Source organism: Pteropus vampyrus, unplaced genomic scaffold (genome assembly GCF_000151845.1).
Source record: "Pteropus vampyrus isolate Shadow unplaced genomic scaffold, Pvam_2.0 Scaffold12, whole genome shotgun sequence".
Taxonomy (NCBI): Eukaryota; Metazoa; Chordata; class Mammalia; order Chiroptera; family Pteropodidae; genus Pteropus; species Pteropus vampyrus.
The window spans coordinates 3,930,822-3,948,432 of NW_011888793.1; the positions used below are offsets into that span (position 1 = coordinate 3,930,822).

The 17,611-nt window shown below is 31.8% G+C and overlaps 1 protein-coding gene across 1 annotated transcript in view; it reads left to right on the forward strand.

Moving 5' to 3' along the window:
* RSRC1 (arginine and serine rich coiled-coil 1) overlaps positions 1-17,611 on the forward strand; it is a 372,620-nt gene that overhangs the window by 283,153 nt on the left and 71,856 nt on the right. The window contains exon 8 of the mRNA XM_011379565.2: positions 14,123-14,191. Within this exon, the coding sequence (XP_011377867.2) occupies positions 14,123-14,191 (69 nt within the window). The remainder of the gene's footprint in view (positions 1-14,122; positions 14,192-17,611) is intronic.

Consider the following 17,611-nt stretch of genomic DNA (forward strand, 5'->3'; position numbering starts at 1 on the left):
TTATATAATATTTTAAAATTCAAGTTCATAAGAATTGCTCTTAAATATTATAAAGGGAAATATTTATATGTGTGCATATTTGTATGTGTGCAGACATGAACATACCTCAAATTAATATAGCCTTGAAATTGGAAGTTTTGAGGACTTATGCCATATTTTGTATTTGGAAAACTAATATTCATATGGCTAGAATAGAATATGCTAATTAATGAAATTTTCTGAGATACTGTTAAGTCTCAGAATATCCTTTTTTGTCATAGATGTTTCTAAAATATTTAACATGAACAGAATTAAATCTTTACTACATCGCTGTACATCAGTCATTATTTTACACGTTAATTTTCAGTTTATTCAATAAACACTTATTTAGGAGCTAACAAACCATGTCTGATACTACACTATACTAAAATCAGTAAGATATCTGACCTCAAGGAGTTGGCAGTCTAGTGTGGAAGAAAGTTACGTGTCCAACTAGCTATGCAAAACAAATAAATATAGGACCCTCGCACTTAAGATGAATTAACGTTGACTAGGATAATAGGCTAAAGTGTCATGGAGGAGTTTACAAGACAGTTGAACACTTTGTAGTGCATCATACTATGAATGTGGATAGAGCAAACATGAAATATAGAGCTAAATTTCTAAGTGAGACACAGCATATCCAGGAACTTTAATATGTACATGTTTAATATATAAACATTTAATATATAGGTACATATTCTCTTTATCAGTTTAAAGTGGTTCATTTTATATTCTATATAATTTCCCAGAAATATCAAAGAAACCACACTATGTATACTTAATGCATATTTCTTTAAATGAAATTTATTGTAAAGAAAGGGTTCACTACTAAAAACTTGTAAATAGGCTAAAAATGTACAAGTTATATCATAAACAGTACAGATATATGTACTTTTATACAAATGCTATACGTAAATACTACTGTCAATAAGAGTGTATAGATAATCTTGTATATTTTACCGAAATATAAGAGCTAACCCTACTATGATATTTACCACGGAATGTGTACTGTTCTGAGTGCTTGGCACGTAGTAACTTATTTAATCATTATACCAACCCTGTGGCTTATGATGGAGGTACTATTGTCAACATTCTTTTCAGGCGAATTAACCTAGATACAGAGAAGTTAAGATGATTGCCTTACGTCTCATAGCTAGTAATTGGGTAGAGCCAGGATTCAAACCCAAGCAGTCTGGCTTCAGAATCTACTCCTTTAATCTCTCTTCTATACCTCTCTGTAATCCATTATGTTCTGATTATAACCATTTTATTAATAGATAATGCTATAGAAGATCTCATACTCTAATAAAATGTCTTCATTCCTTTTATATATTCAAAAGCTTTTGGATGAGGATCTGATACAATATATTATACCAAATTCCCAAGGTAGTGGGTTATATGTAACCAGACATCAGTATAAATAAATGCTATTTTGCTATTTTGAAGCTATAAATGTTTTCAGCTGTTACAGCTCATTTTCTTACCAGTGTTTTCTTTTCTGAAATTCTAAAGACAGTTTTGATAAAGATTAATGTAACAAACATTCATGGTACTCAACTGAATTTTGAGGATGCAAAGGTGAGTAAAAAACACATATACTAAACAAATGATTACAATATAATATGGTTAGTGCCAAAATAGAGGTACTATATGAGCGACTAACTCTGTCTAAAGTTAGTAAGGGATAAATGTAGCATTTAAAGAGTGAGCAAAGCCTTCCAAACCTAGGATACAATAAAAATACCGAGTTGTGAAAGAATGTGGTGTAATTACTAAATTGGAGTAAGTTCTTAGTATTTGGAAAATAAAGAATATGGGGTGGAGTGGTGGCTAACTGAGAAATATGGGTTGGGACCAACTGGTGAAGGATCTTGTAGGTCATGCTAAGGAAAACGAGGTTTTCTGACCATTTTTGAGAGCATTTTCTTGGGAAGGCGATGACTTCTACTGAGCCTACATTGCAAAAGTAACACTGTTCCCAATTCAAATACCTTTTTCCTCTTATTTATTTATTTATTTGTTTGTTTGTTTGTTTGTTTGTTTTTATTATAGTGACCTACCTTCAGGAAAGTTGTCTGGTTATCTTTGCTTAGCTTCCAGTCCCCAGGGGAATCTTAGACAAGGAGAAAGAATGATTTCACTAAAGCAACCAAAATTAGTCTACCTAAGTTTTAATCATTAAACTGTTCTCTATAAATTTCTCTATAAATCTCTCAGTTTCTGTGCTTCTCTAAATTTGGGTTATAGGGAATATATCTAACTCTTGGCTTCGGGGTAGTATTCATTGAGTCATGTACTTATTGAGCATCTACTATATTGGAGTGTATTGAGTGCTGCGGTTAAAATGATGAGCTGGAGAGACAAAATACATTAAAATATTTTTAGATATCTGTAATCTTGACAACAGAAAGAATTTTTTTTTCTTATATATTGGCCACATGGCAGTCCTTTCATACTTTGCTTAAAGAGAAAGATTGATAATATTATGTACATTCTACACTTCAGATTACTTAGGAACTTCTTTAAGGATAGTTGTTTAATTGGCATAAGAATGTGGTTTCTCAAATCCTGATTCATCATACTCTCCATTGAGATGCCCCAATTTTTTGGTAAAAATATGTTTTCCATTTATGGATCATTTTCATTTGATTTATTCCTTATGTTTACTTCATTAAACTGTTAAGTCTCTTCAGAGCATACTATATCAGTATCTGGTTTGGATCGGTTGATTTTATCTGATTTGTGACATCTGATAACACATTCTCAAACTATGTATTGACACAATGCGAGAATAAACTTTGATTCCTGCCACCATAATGGGAGCTGTATTAAACAAAACAACAACAAGCCAACAGATTTTCTCTGGTGAACACATAAATATAAGACACTGAACTCAAGATTTAGGGAATATATATTTTTTTCAAGTACTGATTAAACATTTACAAAATTGACTGTGTTTTGATTAATAAAGCAAATCTAGACATATATCAAAGATTATCATATACCCTACATTCTTTGACCACAGAATTTAAATTAGACCTCAGTATAAATAAAAGAACACCAAATAGGTTGCAAATTTTAAAACATTCATTTAAATGACTCATGGGTCTACGCACCAACAAAATTACATTGAGATAAAATGAATTTAAAATTTTATGCTTCTAAATAAAAATTATGTTGAGATTTAAAAAATGCAAAATCTAGACCTACCTGGGGGCCAGGAATCTATGTTGTAACAAGCTTTCCATGTGATGCTGATGCATACTAAAGTTTGAGAACCCCAACTTATATAAAAGTACAAAAAATGCCTAGTTGAAAATAACTAGCAACACAATAAAGATTGTAAAATATTGGTAATCTTTAATACTTGGACTGGAAAATCACTAGTAATGTCTGTTTTTAGATGAAGAGTTAATGGGTAATGCATTCTAATTTTCGAGGACAGATTCTCTCCGTCATAATCTGATAGAATGGCTATAACTACAATCTTCATTATATGATTTTTTAATTCTGCTTTTATACCGTGATATTGTTGAAAGTATATCTCTTGTTTCAACACTGCCATATAGAATTGAAATAAGAGAAAAATTTCAAGAGTACTGTATTTCCATTTTCCTGAATATATTAAATTCTGCTGATATATTCACTTTTTATTGCCTATAAAATATGTAGATACAAATGTCTTTTTATCAAAATAATTTAAAGGATGCCTAAAACCTATGTTTTTATATATAGTATGCTTTATTAATGAAGTACATGGACTTGATAGTAAAAACCTGCCTGTAATAGAAATGTTTTTGAAATTTCTTACACAGATCTTAAATTTGTAAATACCTTTCTTACATTTCTTATTAATTTCTAATCCAAGAAAGTTTGGGTTTATTATTTCTGTGATCTTCAACTTGTTTATATTCAGTTGTTTTTGTTTGGGACTGAATTCAGTTGCCTGAGCATTGGTGTAGATCATGACTATGATTTTTAAGGGATACCAAGTTTCTTATCTCTTCTACCTTAAGCTGCCACTGCTGTTTAATTCACCTATCATACACGCCTCTTCATTAATGCTGATAAAAGGTCATACATTGGTCTAGTTTACAGTTCACCCTGAATAAATGCAACAATTTTATTATGTGCCTAGTTTTCACGGATCTGGGGGAGTAGAAATCTGAGAGATTTTTCCAAAACCAGTGGTTCAGTGGTTCAATTTGTCATCTAACAAAGGCTACATTATTAATTTGGAATTGTATTTGCAGTATTTTCTAGCATAGTAGGGGCATTCCAATTAGTAGGGCGATGACACAATTTCTTCTATCAGAATGTGGTATGTAAAAAGTGCATTTAAAATATACTTTTAACAGGATTAAATCAAGACATGGCATAAAGCTCCTTTGGGAAAAATTTGTGGACTCAGCAGTGGAAGTCTGCATTTTATCAGAGGTGTTAGCATTTTTAGTGTAGAGATATATGTATTAAAGCACTGAAATCCAGCTATTGACCTCAGACTTAAATGATGAGTCCCTCAAGATGAGGCAACCAAAATCATGGCATGCACTTAGATATTGAGCATTTCGTATTCCTGAAAGAAAACAGTCACCTTCATAGTACTTAGTAATAGAATGGCAATTCCTCCCAAATTATTCGCTTTCGTACTTATTTTGCAATGGCATTTCATTCATGACCTTTCTGACTTAATAATTAAACTTTAAAAAGAATAAATTATCCTTCATTTAGAAGCACAAGTAGATTTAGATTTGTTTTATACAGGTTATTTTCACACAGTTTTTAAAGTCATTATAGTGTCTTGAAAAGAGCATACAGACTGTTATAATTCTGGACTCATTCATCTATTAAGTATGTAATCAAGCAAATTATTAAGTCTCTCTGAAACTTTTTGAGGATTATATGAAATATTTAAGTGACCGACACATAGTAGGCCTGCATAAGTTTTTGTTTCCCTTCCGGAATTGAAGCTGTAAAAACAAAGATGTAAATAAATATATATAATGCTATTTTTTAAAAAACAAACACTCTTTGTAGTGTAAGAATATAGTAAACTTTAGGAAAAGAAATATGACATATTTTGTTGATATGGAAAACTGTTGCATCTCATCTTTATTTCTGACATATATAAACATTGTCATTCCTGGACTTTGGCTCGTATTTTTAAAAATATTACTTACCTTTAGTTACTCTTTAAAATATATATTGATAGAGTGTTTGGAGTTACTGAAAAGAATAAGCATTACAAATCACTTAGTGGAGTCTAGGATATCATTCCTCTCAAAGGATGTAATTCTGTAGCTCCAAACCCCAGAGTTTTTCTGAAATGCTGAAACATCTTTCTTGGAATGGGGGTTATAATGGTGGCCAACTGACTTCAAACTGACATCCAGTTGATGGATGTGCAATAAGTCAAAGGAACACAGAATGATGAAGTTATATTTATTTTCCATATCAGCATTCTGTAAAAAATAATAATAATCAAGTACTACCTTTCTTTGAGAAACTAGACATCACAGCACTTCTGTATACTCGTGTTGTTATTATTGGACCATTTTCAATTTTTTAAAACTTTCATTCTTAGAGTTTAATAAATGACATTATGATTACTGTGGCTAAGCAGTTTATTCAGGTTACAGAATGGGAAGTTGGATAAGCATCAGACATTGACACAAATGAAGAGAAATATAAGCATGGTCAGAAGGCTATGGGACTTTAATAGTTTTTAAAAAACTATTAAACTTTCCACTTTTTCATCTTAAATTGTAATTAAATCTATTTGATTCCTTCCTTGCCATTGGAATGCTCATGGATTCCATCAGGAGCGTGGGGAATAAAAATGCCTATTCAGGTGAAGAGCATTAGGATATTCTACGTTAGAGCTGCACTATACTAGCACATCTGTTGGACATAGTGCATCACTCAGCAATGATATTGATCATCAAAGCTTTTCTAATAAATGACATAGAAAATTCTCCAACAGAATAAAAATAAAAGGTGTATAAATTAAATCTTTGCAAGTTTAGGTAATCTTTAAGCTTGCTTTGGGGATATAAGAATTAAGAGAAAATCCAAAAGACATGACATCAGATATAGTGAAAGGAAAAGCTTTTACTTTGGGAACTATTACAAAATATATAAAAGGGGATTTTATGTAAAAGCAAAGAAACCCAAATCATTTAACGTTTCACAGATTTATACTCCATATTAGTGCTAAAATAAAAAGGAAATAATTAAAAGAGACTTTATCATTCTGTGGTTTTCCATTTGTCATTTTTAAAGAAAAAAATCTTCATGATGAAATATCTTTATACCTCTTAGAATTTGAGTTAGGGAAAAAAATAAAATAAGTTAAAGTATTAGACTAGATGAACATTTCTCAAAGTATATTCTTTGTTTATATTACAGGAAAAGAATGGTTCTTTAGTAAAATAAAGTTGGGCAACATTGGCAAAACTAAGTTTAACACTTTTTTTTTTCAACCATAGAGTATCTGAGAGCTTTAAATTTGTCGATGGGTTTGTGGTGTTCCGTGAGGGAGGATCAGTGTTGTGTTGTGCATTCTCATTCCACTGTGAGCCTTACTTAAATGGAGACTCGTGAGGAGTTAGTATTCCATGGAATATGCTATGTGCAGTAGTGGGCCAGAGTGTCTCTAAGGTTCCGTCTAGCTCAGACATTTACGATTTTCTGAGAATTTGGCTGCATTGTATAGGATTTGTGCAGCAACTTCATTCTTGATGTGTGGTCATTTTGAATTGATAGGGTGTCCCTGGCGATGGACAGCACCCTTTGGGGCTGTAGCACTGTCCTGATCAAATGTCCCTGAATACTATGACAATATACCTCCTGGCTTTCTGCTACCATTTTTTCCAAGGCCCATGTGGACTAGATTGTAACCATAAAATAAAATATAAAATATAATCGAGTTGGTTCATTGAGACTTTATGAACCAAATAATTGGCCTGCCCTCTTGGCTAAGTTATCCTATAAGAGGCAGCTCAAGTATCACCTCCTCCTGGAAGTCTTCCCTGACTGTATCCTCTTCTTTCATTCCTTCCAAAGTGCATGCATACATCTGACTGCTTATTTGTTTTTACATTTCCCCTTTCAGTCTGTGAACTTCTCTCTCAATCGTCAGCACTCAGCTCAGTGATTAGGGTATAATATTCTGCTGGAGAGTTTTCTTTGTCATCTGTTTTATCTGTTTCGTAAATCTGTTTTGAATGGACAGATGAAAGAACTAATGAAAAAGAGCCTGTTTGTATGGTGATCTAGCAAAAGTTAATATTTTTAGAGCATTTATTGATAATGAACAGTGGCTTTTTCCCCCCAGTGGCTATGCAGTAATTGCAATTTCATGCTTGTAAATAGTTTTTCAGTTGTACTCTTATCCTTATCATGTTTGCGGCAGGTTCAGAATAATTATTTCAAATATTGGACATGACTAAACATTTTTATGTGCACATTTGTATTGCTAGTATTTATTAACTATACAAGTTGGTAAGGAATAAGAACTTATAATTAATGGATCTCACTTCTATGCTGTATGTGCAAAGAGGGAGGCAGAGTCAATGGGGGGAGCTAATATTATGACCACAGTTATACAGTCTTTAAATACGCAGAAGCAGCAGCTATGTTCCCATGTAAATTTATAATTGAATTTGGTAGTGCTAACCAAGGAGTTTTGGAGGCATATACTATGCTGATTTCTAGCTAAGTGCAAAAGCTGTAGCTAAAACAAACAAACAAAATATCTGAGGAAACCTTAAAGATCACGGCCAATTAGGATTCTTTTTTTTTTTAACATAACGTTTTTTATATTACAATTTTCTTCTCTCCGAAGGTCATTCTTAATTGTTTCTAATCTGATAAAAGTTTAGTGTTGTCTAAATATTTGTTTTTCTCTTGTTATTTTTAAGTTTACATTTAGACTTTTTGAAATCTCTTGGGTTGGCCGTATCAAAATATATAAAGAAAAGTCAGAGTTTTGCATTTCTGATCTTCATAGTAATTTCATTTCCTTGAATTCAAAACTTTCATGATTTATCAATCAAGTTGTTAAATCTGTAGTTACTTACTTTGAGGCATGTATGCTACTCCTTGATCTAAAATTATATCATGTCACATTTCTTTATAAATTTCTCCCCATATAACGCAGACTGCCACATTTTTTTTTAGAAGCTAATAACTAAAACTTGTTTTCCCCCTACTAACAAAGACACTTTCTTCCTGCTGAGACATTAAAAATTACCTGGTTTTTCTTCTACAGGTTAAAATGAAAACTACATTAACCTTCAACATAAAAATTAAAAGGAAATTAAATACTAAATGTAAATACAAACACATAACATGCAAATTGGGAATGTCTTAATTTGGGCACGTTCTTACTTAGAGCCATCGTTTATGGTGGTGGTACTTTTAAGAGACACAGGAATTATTGAAGAATGTACTTTGGAATCACTGATCACTGTGCCGCTTTAGGTATTTTGGAAAATGATGTGGTGGGGGGAATCTCAGAATTACTGAAATTTTCTTCAGACCTAAATGCTTGTGGAATTTAACATAGTGCAATGAAGAGAAACTCTCTAAATCCATTTTCTCATGTCACCTTAAATATATGAAATCAATAAGCATATCTTAATGGTTATTACAAATTAAGAGGCCTCTTCTGATTTTCCATGTGATTTTGAATAAAGTATATTCAGTTAAAAGTTTCTTCATAAACAGTAACTTATGCATGGAAGCAGTTCATTATTCTCTAATTTTGGTTGCTATTTGCTTCCAAGTGAATGAATAGGTAAGAAATAGCCTTAAAAAAGCATTAAACTAGAATTCACAGGCCCTATATCTTGGCCATTCTGACCTTTGACTAATTATTTAACTTTCTTGGGCCCTTTATTTCTCCATCAATAAAATATAAATAGTAATAACTTATCTAGATAAAATATTCATACTTAGAATTCTTTGGGAAATTACACTTATATTCTATTACTTCTCCTCACACTGTTTTTTAAAGCATATGACAACATTTAAACTGAATAAACACGTACCACTCATTGTAAATATAGTAGGAAAGAATCAAATATCAGAAAATTTTCTCAAATGTATTTTGATGACAAATCCAATAAAGTTCGTATACATGTGAAGGATGGGATGGCAGTGCTGGATATAATACTAGTGCTCTGATTACAATCATTCCAAGTGTCTTGGTCATTTTTTAATTTTAGTGTAAAAAGCACTCTTCTTATAATAAACTTAAATAAGGAGAAAATACACATTTTTGCAAGATGTTAGATGTTTTTATTTATAGTCCATTAGAACATTTGTCTCTGGACTTCAAAATTTATATTAGAGCATTATAAAACTTCAATATTTTGAAAGAATAATTTTCATAATTTTTTATATAGAATACTAGAGTACATATAAATTTTTAGATAAAGGTAATATAATAAAGAGAACACCTGTTGGATTTGGGTAGAAACCATGCTCTGCCACATTTGAGCTTAGGCAAATAAATTAGGAGTTCTCCTTGCAGACTTCTTGTTCTCTTTCTATGCATTTATGTATAGACTCATGTAATTTGTTTTGTTTTGTTTAGTAAATGGAATCATGTTATATATTGTTATTCATCTAGCTCTTTTAATATTTCTCTTGAAGATCTTTCCATATTGTCAGTACATACAAGTCTATCTCATTCTTTTAATGGTTTTATAGTCTTTCACAATATGTTCTTAGATAGATGTTGGAACATATGGTTCTTTTCTCTGTGCTTCTAACTCTGGGACCTTGAAAAGTTATTTTCTCTATACTTCAGATTTTTTAGCTATAAAATGGGGATAGAGCCAATTTGAGAATTCAGTGAAATACATACACATGTACAAACACAAAGGCACAAAGTAATCTTCAATAAATGTTAACTTTGATAATGAGATTGATGATGTTGTCTTTTGACTTTTCTCCTATGTGTAAATCTCTTAATTCTTTTCCACTACGTTCAGGGAAAATTTCTCGGATAGATCTTCTAACACAGGAGGGAGCAATTAGATCCACTTGGGGACAAGGGATGTTGATCAGGGAAGGTTTCACAGGAGAGGGAGACAGCTGAATTAAAACTTTTCTGGTAAAATTTTCTCAGCGAGAAAGTAAGGTAGGCACCCCATCGAGAACAAAGGCATGACAATACAAACAAGGCAGAATGGCCTAGCAAGGCCACGAATCCTTGAAGTGATAAAGGAGGAGTGGTAAATGATGAAGCTAGAAAGTTACATTGAGATCACGTTGTGGAAGGGCTTTAGAAGGCATCTAAGGAGATTGGATTTGTATATATATATGCAAAAGGATGCCTACGGAGGTAGCTTTAGCAGGAACTGACATGATCATATTTGTGTTTTAGAATGGTACAGTCATTCATTTGACAATTGAGCATCTCCGTTTTCTATTTACTGTGCTTACTGGGAATATAAAACAAAAAACACATTCCTTGCACTGGTGGTAATAAAGAGAGTTCATGGGAGGGAATAAGATGAAAGTAAAGAGATCAAATAAGAACTTCTTTCTTATTCACAGTGAAAAGAGATGAAGCTTAGAACATGATTACTGGCAATGAAAAAATGGAAAGGACTGAATAAATTCTAGAGATAATCTGTGGAGTAGCTATGATGGAACTCCTGGACATTCAGATGCCCTGCATGATGATAAGATTTGGAGAAAAAGGTCACAAATGTTTATAACCTGAGAGAAAATGGGAAATACCAAAGGAAGAGCATCATGTTCAACAAAAAGCTTATGAGTTCAGTCATGGACATGATTTTGAAATATCTATGTGGTAATATCCAGGAAGTAATTGGAAAAAGAGTTCTGATGATCAAGAGAGGGGCCAGCACTGGACTGCGATAGACATATGAGTTACATTTTAGACTTCTGTAGAATGCCTAAGAACAGAACTCCAGGAAGTAAAAGATGAGTAAAAGATAGTAGCCAAAAAAAAGGTTGACAAAGAATTACTAGAATTGGGAGAACATTTTGATAAAGATGTGGTCGGTTAGCTGTTTTTTCTTTAAAAAAAAAAAAAAAGACTATAACAGGATAAGACTGAGATAACCATTACATTTTGCTATTACAGAGTTTTTAGGGACCATTGCAAAAGCCATGAGGGCAAAATCTATGGGCAGTACCCTGATTGAAGGAAGAGTTAATATTGTACAGGATATATGAGTCTTGAACATATTTATAGTCTAAAGATAGAGAAGAGTGAGTTTGAACTTTAAGAAGCAGAAGGAACCCTAAAAGATATGGAAAGGAATAGATCCTAAAGCACAGAAGGATGGATTTACTTTCTAAAACAAGGCAAAAAAGAAGTAAGGATTGATTAACTTAAAAGTTTGGAGGTGAATAAGGGTGAGACTGTGAAAATATAAGGGAGTTAGGGGAGCCGGTGTGAGGTTATTGGTGCATTTAGTAAAGAAAAGCATAGTAAGTTCTAGGAAATGAGACTGGAAACCAACTGTGGATGCTGACTGAGGAGGAACAACACGGGAGGATACATACTGATTTCTAAATCATTGGTTTTTAGTAGAGCCAATAACATTTATATACCGTTTTGTAGGGAGCCTCTACAGCAAAAATAGAAAAGAAATGGTCAGATGTGTTGGTAACAGCTTGGCAAAACAACAAAGGAATCAGGGAAATGAGTTTTATAAGTGTGGAATTGAAATGATTGTCTCAGGCTAGGGAAGGAAGCAGATCCTGAAGGAGAATGTTAGCCTGGGGGAGTTTGGAAGAACCAAGGGATCGGAAGTTGTGAACAAGTTTAGTGGAAGATATAAGTACTTTTGGTAAGCGATGTGCTTTATAGTAGATCTAGCTGTAAAATCCAAAGGTAATGATCATGAATCATAATAATAGGTCTTACCACTTACCAGTTGTGTTCTTTGGTATCATATTTTGTGGTTCAGCTATTGAGATTCAATATCTCCATCTGTAGAATGGGATTGTCACCTTTTAGAGAATATTAAAAATATATATATAAATTAAATCATATATGAATGACTACATGTTCTTCCCTATTCAAATTTAAATAATAATATCAAAGCAGAAAAAAAAGAATGTTTCTTCCAAATTCCTTTAATAATCAATGGGGAGTTTATCCTGATATCTCCATTTGAATAAATGAATTTTCTTCAAGTGAATTCATTTAGATTCTTTGTAGCGAACATACTGATTATTAGTAAAATTTTCAAATATGTCCTTTTAAAATTATTATATATGCTATTTTGATGTAATCCAGTTTTTTTTTATTTATGTATACACACATACATACTTGGGAATCTTGATTTGACAGCATGAAGTTCAATTAGATAAATTATTTAACCACAGCACAAGAGCGATTTGCAGTTTTAAAAAAACATATAAAACAATATTCCAATGAATTGTCCATGTATAGCGACAAATCAGTAAGAAAGGACAAACCAGCATAGTGAAATAGATAAATCAGATTTAGGCAGGGTAGTTTATTGAATTTAAATTGTGCCCAGTTGGCCCAAGAGCTATATATAAGCAATCCATCTTACGTTGTTAATGGGGGTTCTTGAAATCCACCTGATGTTTGCATTATTAAATTTCAGTCTAATGAGCACTGCTAATACATATTGAAGATGGTTGTAAGGAGTAGAATGTGAATCTGAGCGGGATAATTTGAAAGAAACATAAGCTGAGCATTTTACATGACTCAAGGGGTATATCTACAATTACACATATAACCAAAATTGAATTTAAATGGAATTTCTATTATCCTTGTCCTTCTACTAGGGAGAATAAAGTGTAAATGAAGTAAAAGTCTTTAGAGTTACTGGTGGTTTGTTTTTATTATCTAATTTAATAGATTCTTGCAGTGATACAGAGTGGCATAAAAGTTTTAATATTTCATGACTTTAAATGCATTCTAAGTATGTATTAAAGCTTTTAAATGGAAACAGATGTCTGCGTTATTCGATATAGCACTTCACAACACCATTATATAAGTTTTATATTTTAAGAAAGCATCGATATTGATGAAGAAAATTCAAAATTGAAGAAAAAGAGTATGTGTTGTGTATTGTCTTTAAATTCCCCTTTTAAGCCAGGTTTTATACTTCTAAAGGATACATTGATTTTGCATAAGAAAAATATATGCAGCAAAAACAGAATAGTATGCTTATTTTTTTAAATCACAGTTTGCATTGCTGTTATCATTATAATAAAGGCTCATCCAAAGTTTAATGCTGGCACAGTTTGATTCTTTTTTTTTTTTTTTGACGAGGCAATACTTTTTTAACTTAATATTTCATCAACTATAATGCTATTAGAGACTTATTTTCACTTAGTTCACTCATCAGGCAGTGAGACGGCAATAAAGGAGAATCGCTCCTTTGAGACGTTAATGCTTTGGAATAAATGATGTGCTAGAACAGAAATTTAATTAATTTACAGAGTATATTGATAGTCCCTTGTTACTGTGCTGTATATTTTTAATCTTCTTTAACATCTGTAGTAAAGTGTTTGAAAACCCCTGCAGTTGAGCAACTAGTAGATAATTAAGTAATAAGGGAAGAGGTTTCTAGAGGGAAAAAGATTCTTTTTACCAAATGCTGTCATAACATGAATAAAGAACTGCTACTATGATATGCAATGAAAAAAAATAATATGCTACCTAATTTGATACTGTTCCAAAGATATTGTAAGCTTCTTATATTTAAAATATGAGTTGTGGCTTAAGAACTTTTCTCTGAAGTTTAAAGCAGATACATTGCACTGACAAATCAGATGACCAACAGCTTTTCCCATTTTTCATATGCAATTGTTTAAACTTATGTTGCTTAACTCCATTTTCCTTTTTGTACAGAGATTAGCTTGAAATAAGCTTCAAAGATTCTAAATAAATATTCTAAATATACTGAATAAGGATTGTGAAAGATATAGTTCAGGTTTTCAGCCATTTTGCTTTTTTCTTCTGACTCCTTCACAAAATAGTATGTAAGGAATTTCTTTTCTCTTTCCCCAATATTTTCACTTGTGATAGAGACATAAAATAAGTGCAGACATTTTATTGTTTTCGTTTCAGCAAAAGCTGATGAAGCATTGAAAGCCAAAGAAAGAAACGAAGAAGAAGCCAAGAGAAGAAAGGAGGAAGGTAAAGGCATATGTTCGTTTTGTTTCAAAGCAGTCATTACAGTGAGTCAAACAGTGAGGAGTCACTGTTTGCATGATTCTCTTCATTCTCTGAATAAACTTTAGGATATAATCACATTAGGGGACACCTCATACTATTTCACGAGTCTAAACTGTGACACAATATCACACTATATTCAAGATCTTGGAAACTAATTAATGTTTAACATTAGTTAACATTAGCATAACATTAGTTTATAAGCATCCTAGTATATGTTCTGAGGAAACTAGAAAGATATCAAATCATGAAGTAGAGCTGGTGTTGGTTTGTTTCCTTCTGACTTTTATCTTTATAGTGAACAAATTGTTAGAATCAGTCATAAAAAATGTATTGAACTTATCTGTACATTTTGAGAAGTTTTAGCAGTGATAAAGAAAAGTCCCCTGGCCAAAAAAAACTTTAAATAAAGAAGCTCTTAAGAGAGAACAACAAAATACAAAAAATGTCCGAAATAGTCATAGTTCAAATTAAGAAATTCACATCTTAATTTTTTGGATTAAATGTTTTCTTTTAATAATATTGAAGCCACCACCCAAAAATATTATGCAAAGAAATCTAACATTTTTATCGCCCATAACAAATTTTTACTTCACCTTGAGTTTGCTATGATTTATGTGAGTGAAGATTTTGTGTTTTTCCTTCACGGAAGCTTTATATATACTGTCTTAAATTGTAATACTTTGAGCAAGATTCAGGCAAATCTTTCTCAATGAGTTAAGCTGATGATTCACTTCGACTGGCAGTCATATCACTTTATTGGCTAATTAGCAGAGTAACTGTTTTCTCTGTGAGCTTTCATGAAGTTGAAGCCTAATAATGTGTTCCAAAATATTGGCTTTGAGTGTTCTTGTCTAAATCTGAAAATTGAATATTTTCCCATAGTACCTATCTTTTACTATGACAACCAGGAAAAACTTTTCACTCTCAACTTCCAATTGCGAGCTAAGACCCAGTAGTACCTAAAATGTTTGAGTATGATGGTTTAGAATTCTTCCTAGTAGTATTCCATCAGAGCCATGTCCCTGAAGCAAATAAAAAGAAAAAAAACCCAACCTCTATAGATTTAGGTGGCAGAACCCTACAGAATAAGTATATTCAAACTAAACGTGGACTATTTTATAGATATACATGTATAGTATTCTCACTTTATTTCACCCCCACGAGTCCTAACTTTATGTCCTTGTCCTAGATCAACTAATTTTATGGTAAATTTAGAAAACAAGTAAATTTTAACAGCAGGAATCCTCAGTGGAAGTCTTTTGTCTTTCTGAAGTGCACATTTTGACGTTATTAGTAGAAGCAATTTATCTGATTTCAGTTATGCTTATGGTCGCCCATAGTACAAATAGATATACTACTAGATGCAAAATAGTCTAAGCAAATTATAATATTTGAGTGCTCATATGTTATGTGGTATTCCAATCAATGTAATTAATTAATAACAAAATAGCCATTATAAAACACTATGGTACTGTAAATTACAAGTGTGGTACTTTTTACTAACCAACACAGTGTATATATCTTGCAGTAGTTATTAGTCTAATCCTATTAATTCAAATCTTAATTGGAGTCATAATCAGTTGAAAAAGGATGGCACTGATATGATCACTACAGATATTGATATTTCTAAGTGATTTATTATTTTGAAAAATATATAATATGAATGCTTACCCGAGTGAAAGAAACTTTTTAAAGACTTTAGAACCCTTCATTTAGATGGTAACAATTGATATTTCTAATAGTCTCTTTTTTTTCCATTAAATTACTTCTAAACATCTTTAAAAGGATATTTTAAAATTTTCTTAAGTAACTATAGATACTTGAATGTTATATTGTAATTCTTTTGAAAGTATTCTTTCATTTAGATTTTCAGTAAGTCACACTGACTTTGTACTTAGTCTGTGATATACAGTAACCTTTTCCATTTCAATACCTGAGAATTGTTGGAAAAGCACATCCCTCTAATCATAGCTGTTTTAATTAGCACTTTTGTAAGTCTGTCATCCTTACTAGAGTATAGACTCTAAGATTGTACAAGACTTAGTACCTACATGGTTTCTTAATTATTATGTAAAAGAATTAATGAATGACCAGTTTATTTTTCATTCTTTTAAATCTATGCTTAAGGAATTTATCTTAAGCTTGCAGTTGATTCCAAATAACCTAATTGATAAGGGTAAAGGGAGTCAAATATGTGGTGATGGAAGATTTGACTTTGGGTGGTGAACACACAATGCAATATACATCTGATGTATTATTGAATTGTACACTTGAAACCTATATAATTTTATTAACCAATGTCACCCCAATAAATTTTAAACAATTAAAAAGAAAATAAAAAAGAAATATAACAACAACAACAAAAAGAAAGGATAACGCATCTCTAATGTCCATTTTCTAAGACAGAATTTCACACATTAGTCTATTTTGTAAAAGAAGTATAGCCATTGAAAAAGAAACCAAGGAATTTCAAAATACTATCAAAATTTGCTAATATGGATTTATCAAGCCTTTACCTTAGCTCATGGAATTTTCTGTGCATCCAAAAAGAAAAATCATAGGAAAATTATTGCCACAAATATTGAAGGAAAATTCTGCTGCTAAAATAACCTAATGACACTAATTTCAATAGATAAAACATGTGTTTCATTCAGTAGGTTTTCTTTGCTTATACTTTGTAGGTAAAAGGAAATCACTAGCTAGATTGTTGTTGTTTACTTCCAAAATTGTTTTCTTATGAATTGTCTAGAGACTTGAATGTTATCAAATTAACTTTCCTGAAAATGATTAATGTATAAGCTACATTTATTTTACTTCATATAATTAATCAAGCTGCACATTGAAAACTGAGATACATCTGCACGTGTATGTGTATATATTTCTGCAACTGAAAGAATAATATTCTTATATTTCCAGTCTATAAGCCACTAGTAATTTACTCCATCACATCATTTATACAGTTCATTCCTTAATTTCTCAGCATGCTGATACGCACCAGAGGGTTGTAAGTATTGTTAAAATGTAGATAGCTGTTATCTGCCCAGTTCCCTTTATCTACTCTCTGTTAGCTCAAAAAAGCTATCGTATTAGCATAGCAAGATCTGTGCCTTGCAAATACATTCTGACTGTTACGCAGCCTTTTCCTTTGAGTGTTCTTCAATCAATATCATAATTATATTTGCAAGTATTGTATCCAGGATAAAAGTCAGGCTACTCTCCAAAACTTGTACAGAGTAACTGCTTTGCCTTCTACCCTTTAAACAGTGGGGTCCCATTTAGCATGCTCTTCACGGTCCTTCTACTGCTCAGTAGATTTTCCATTTACTGAATATCACTAGTACATTAGTGTGGACCCTCTTTCTTGAACCTTTTACTGTCTAA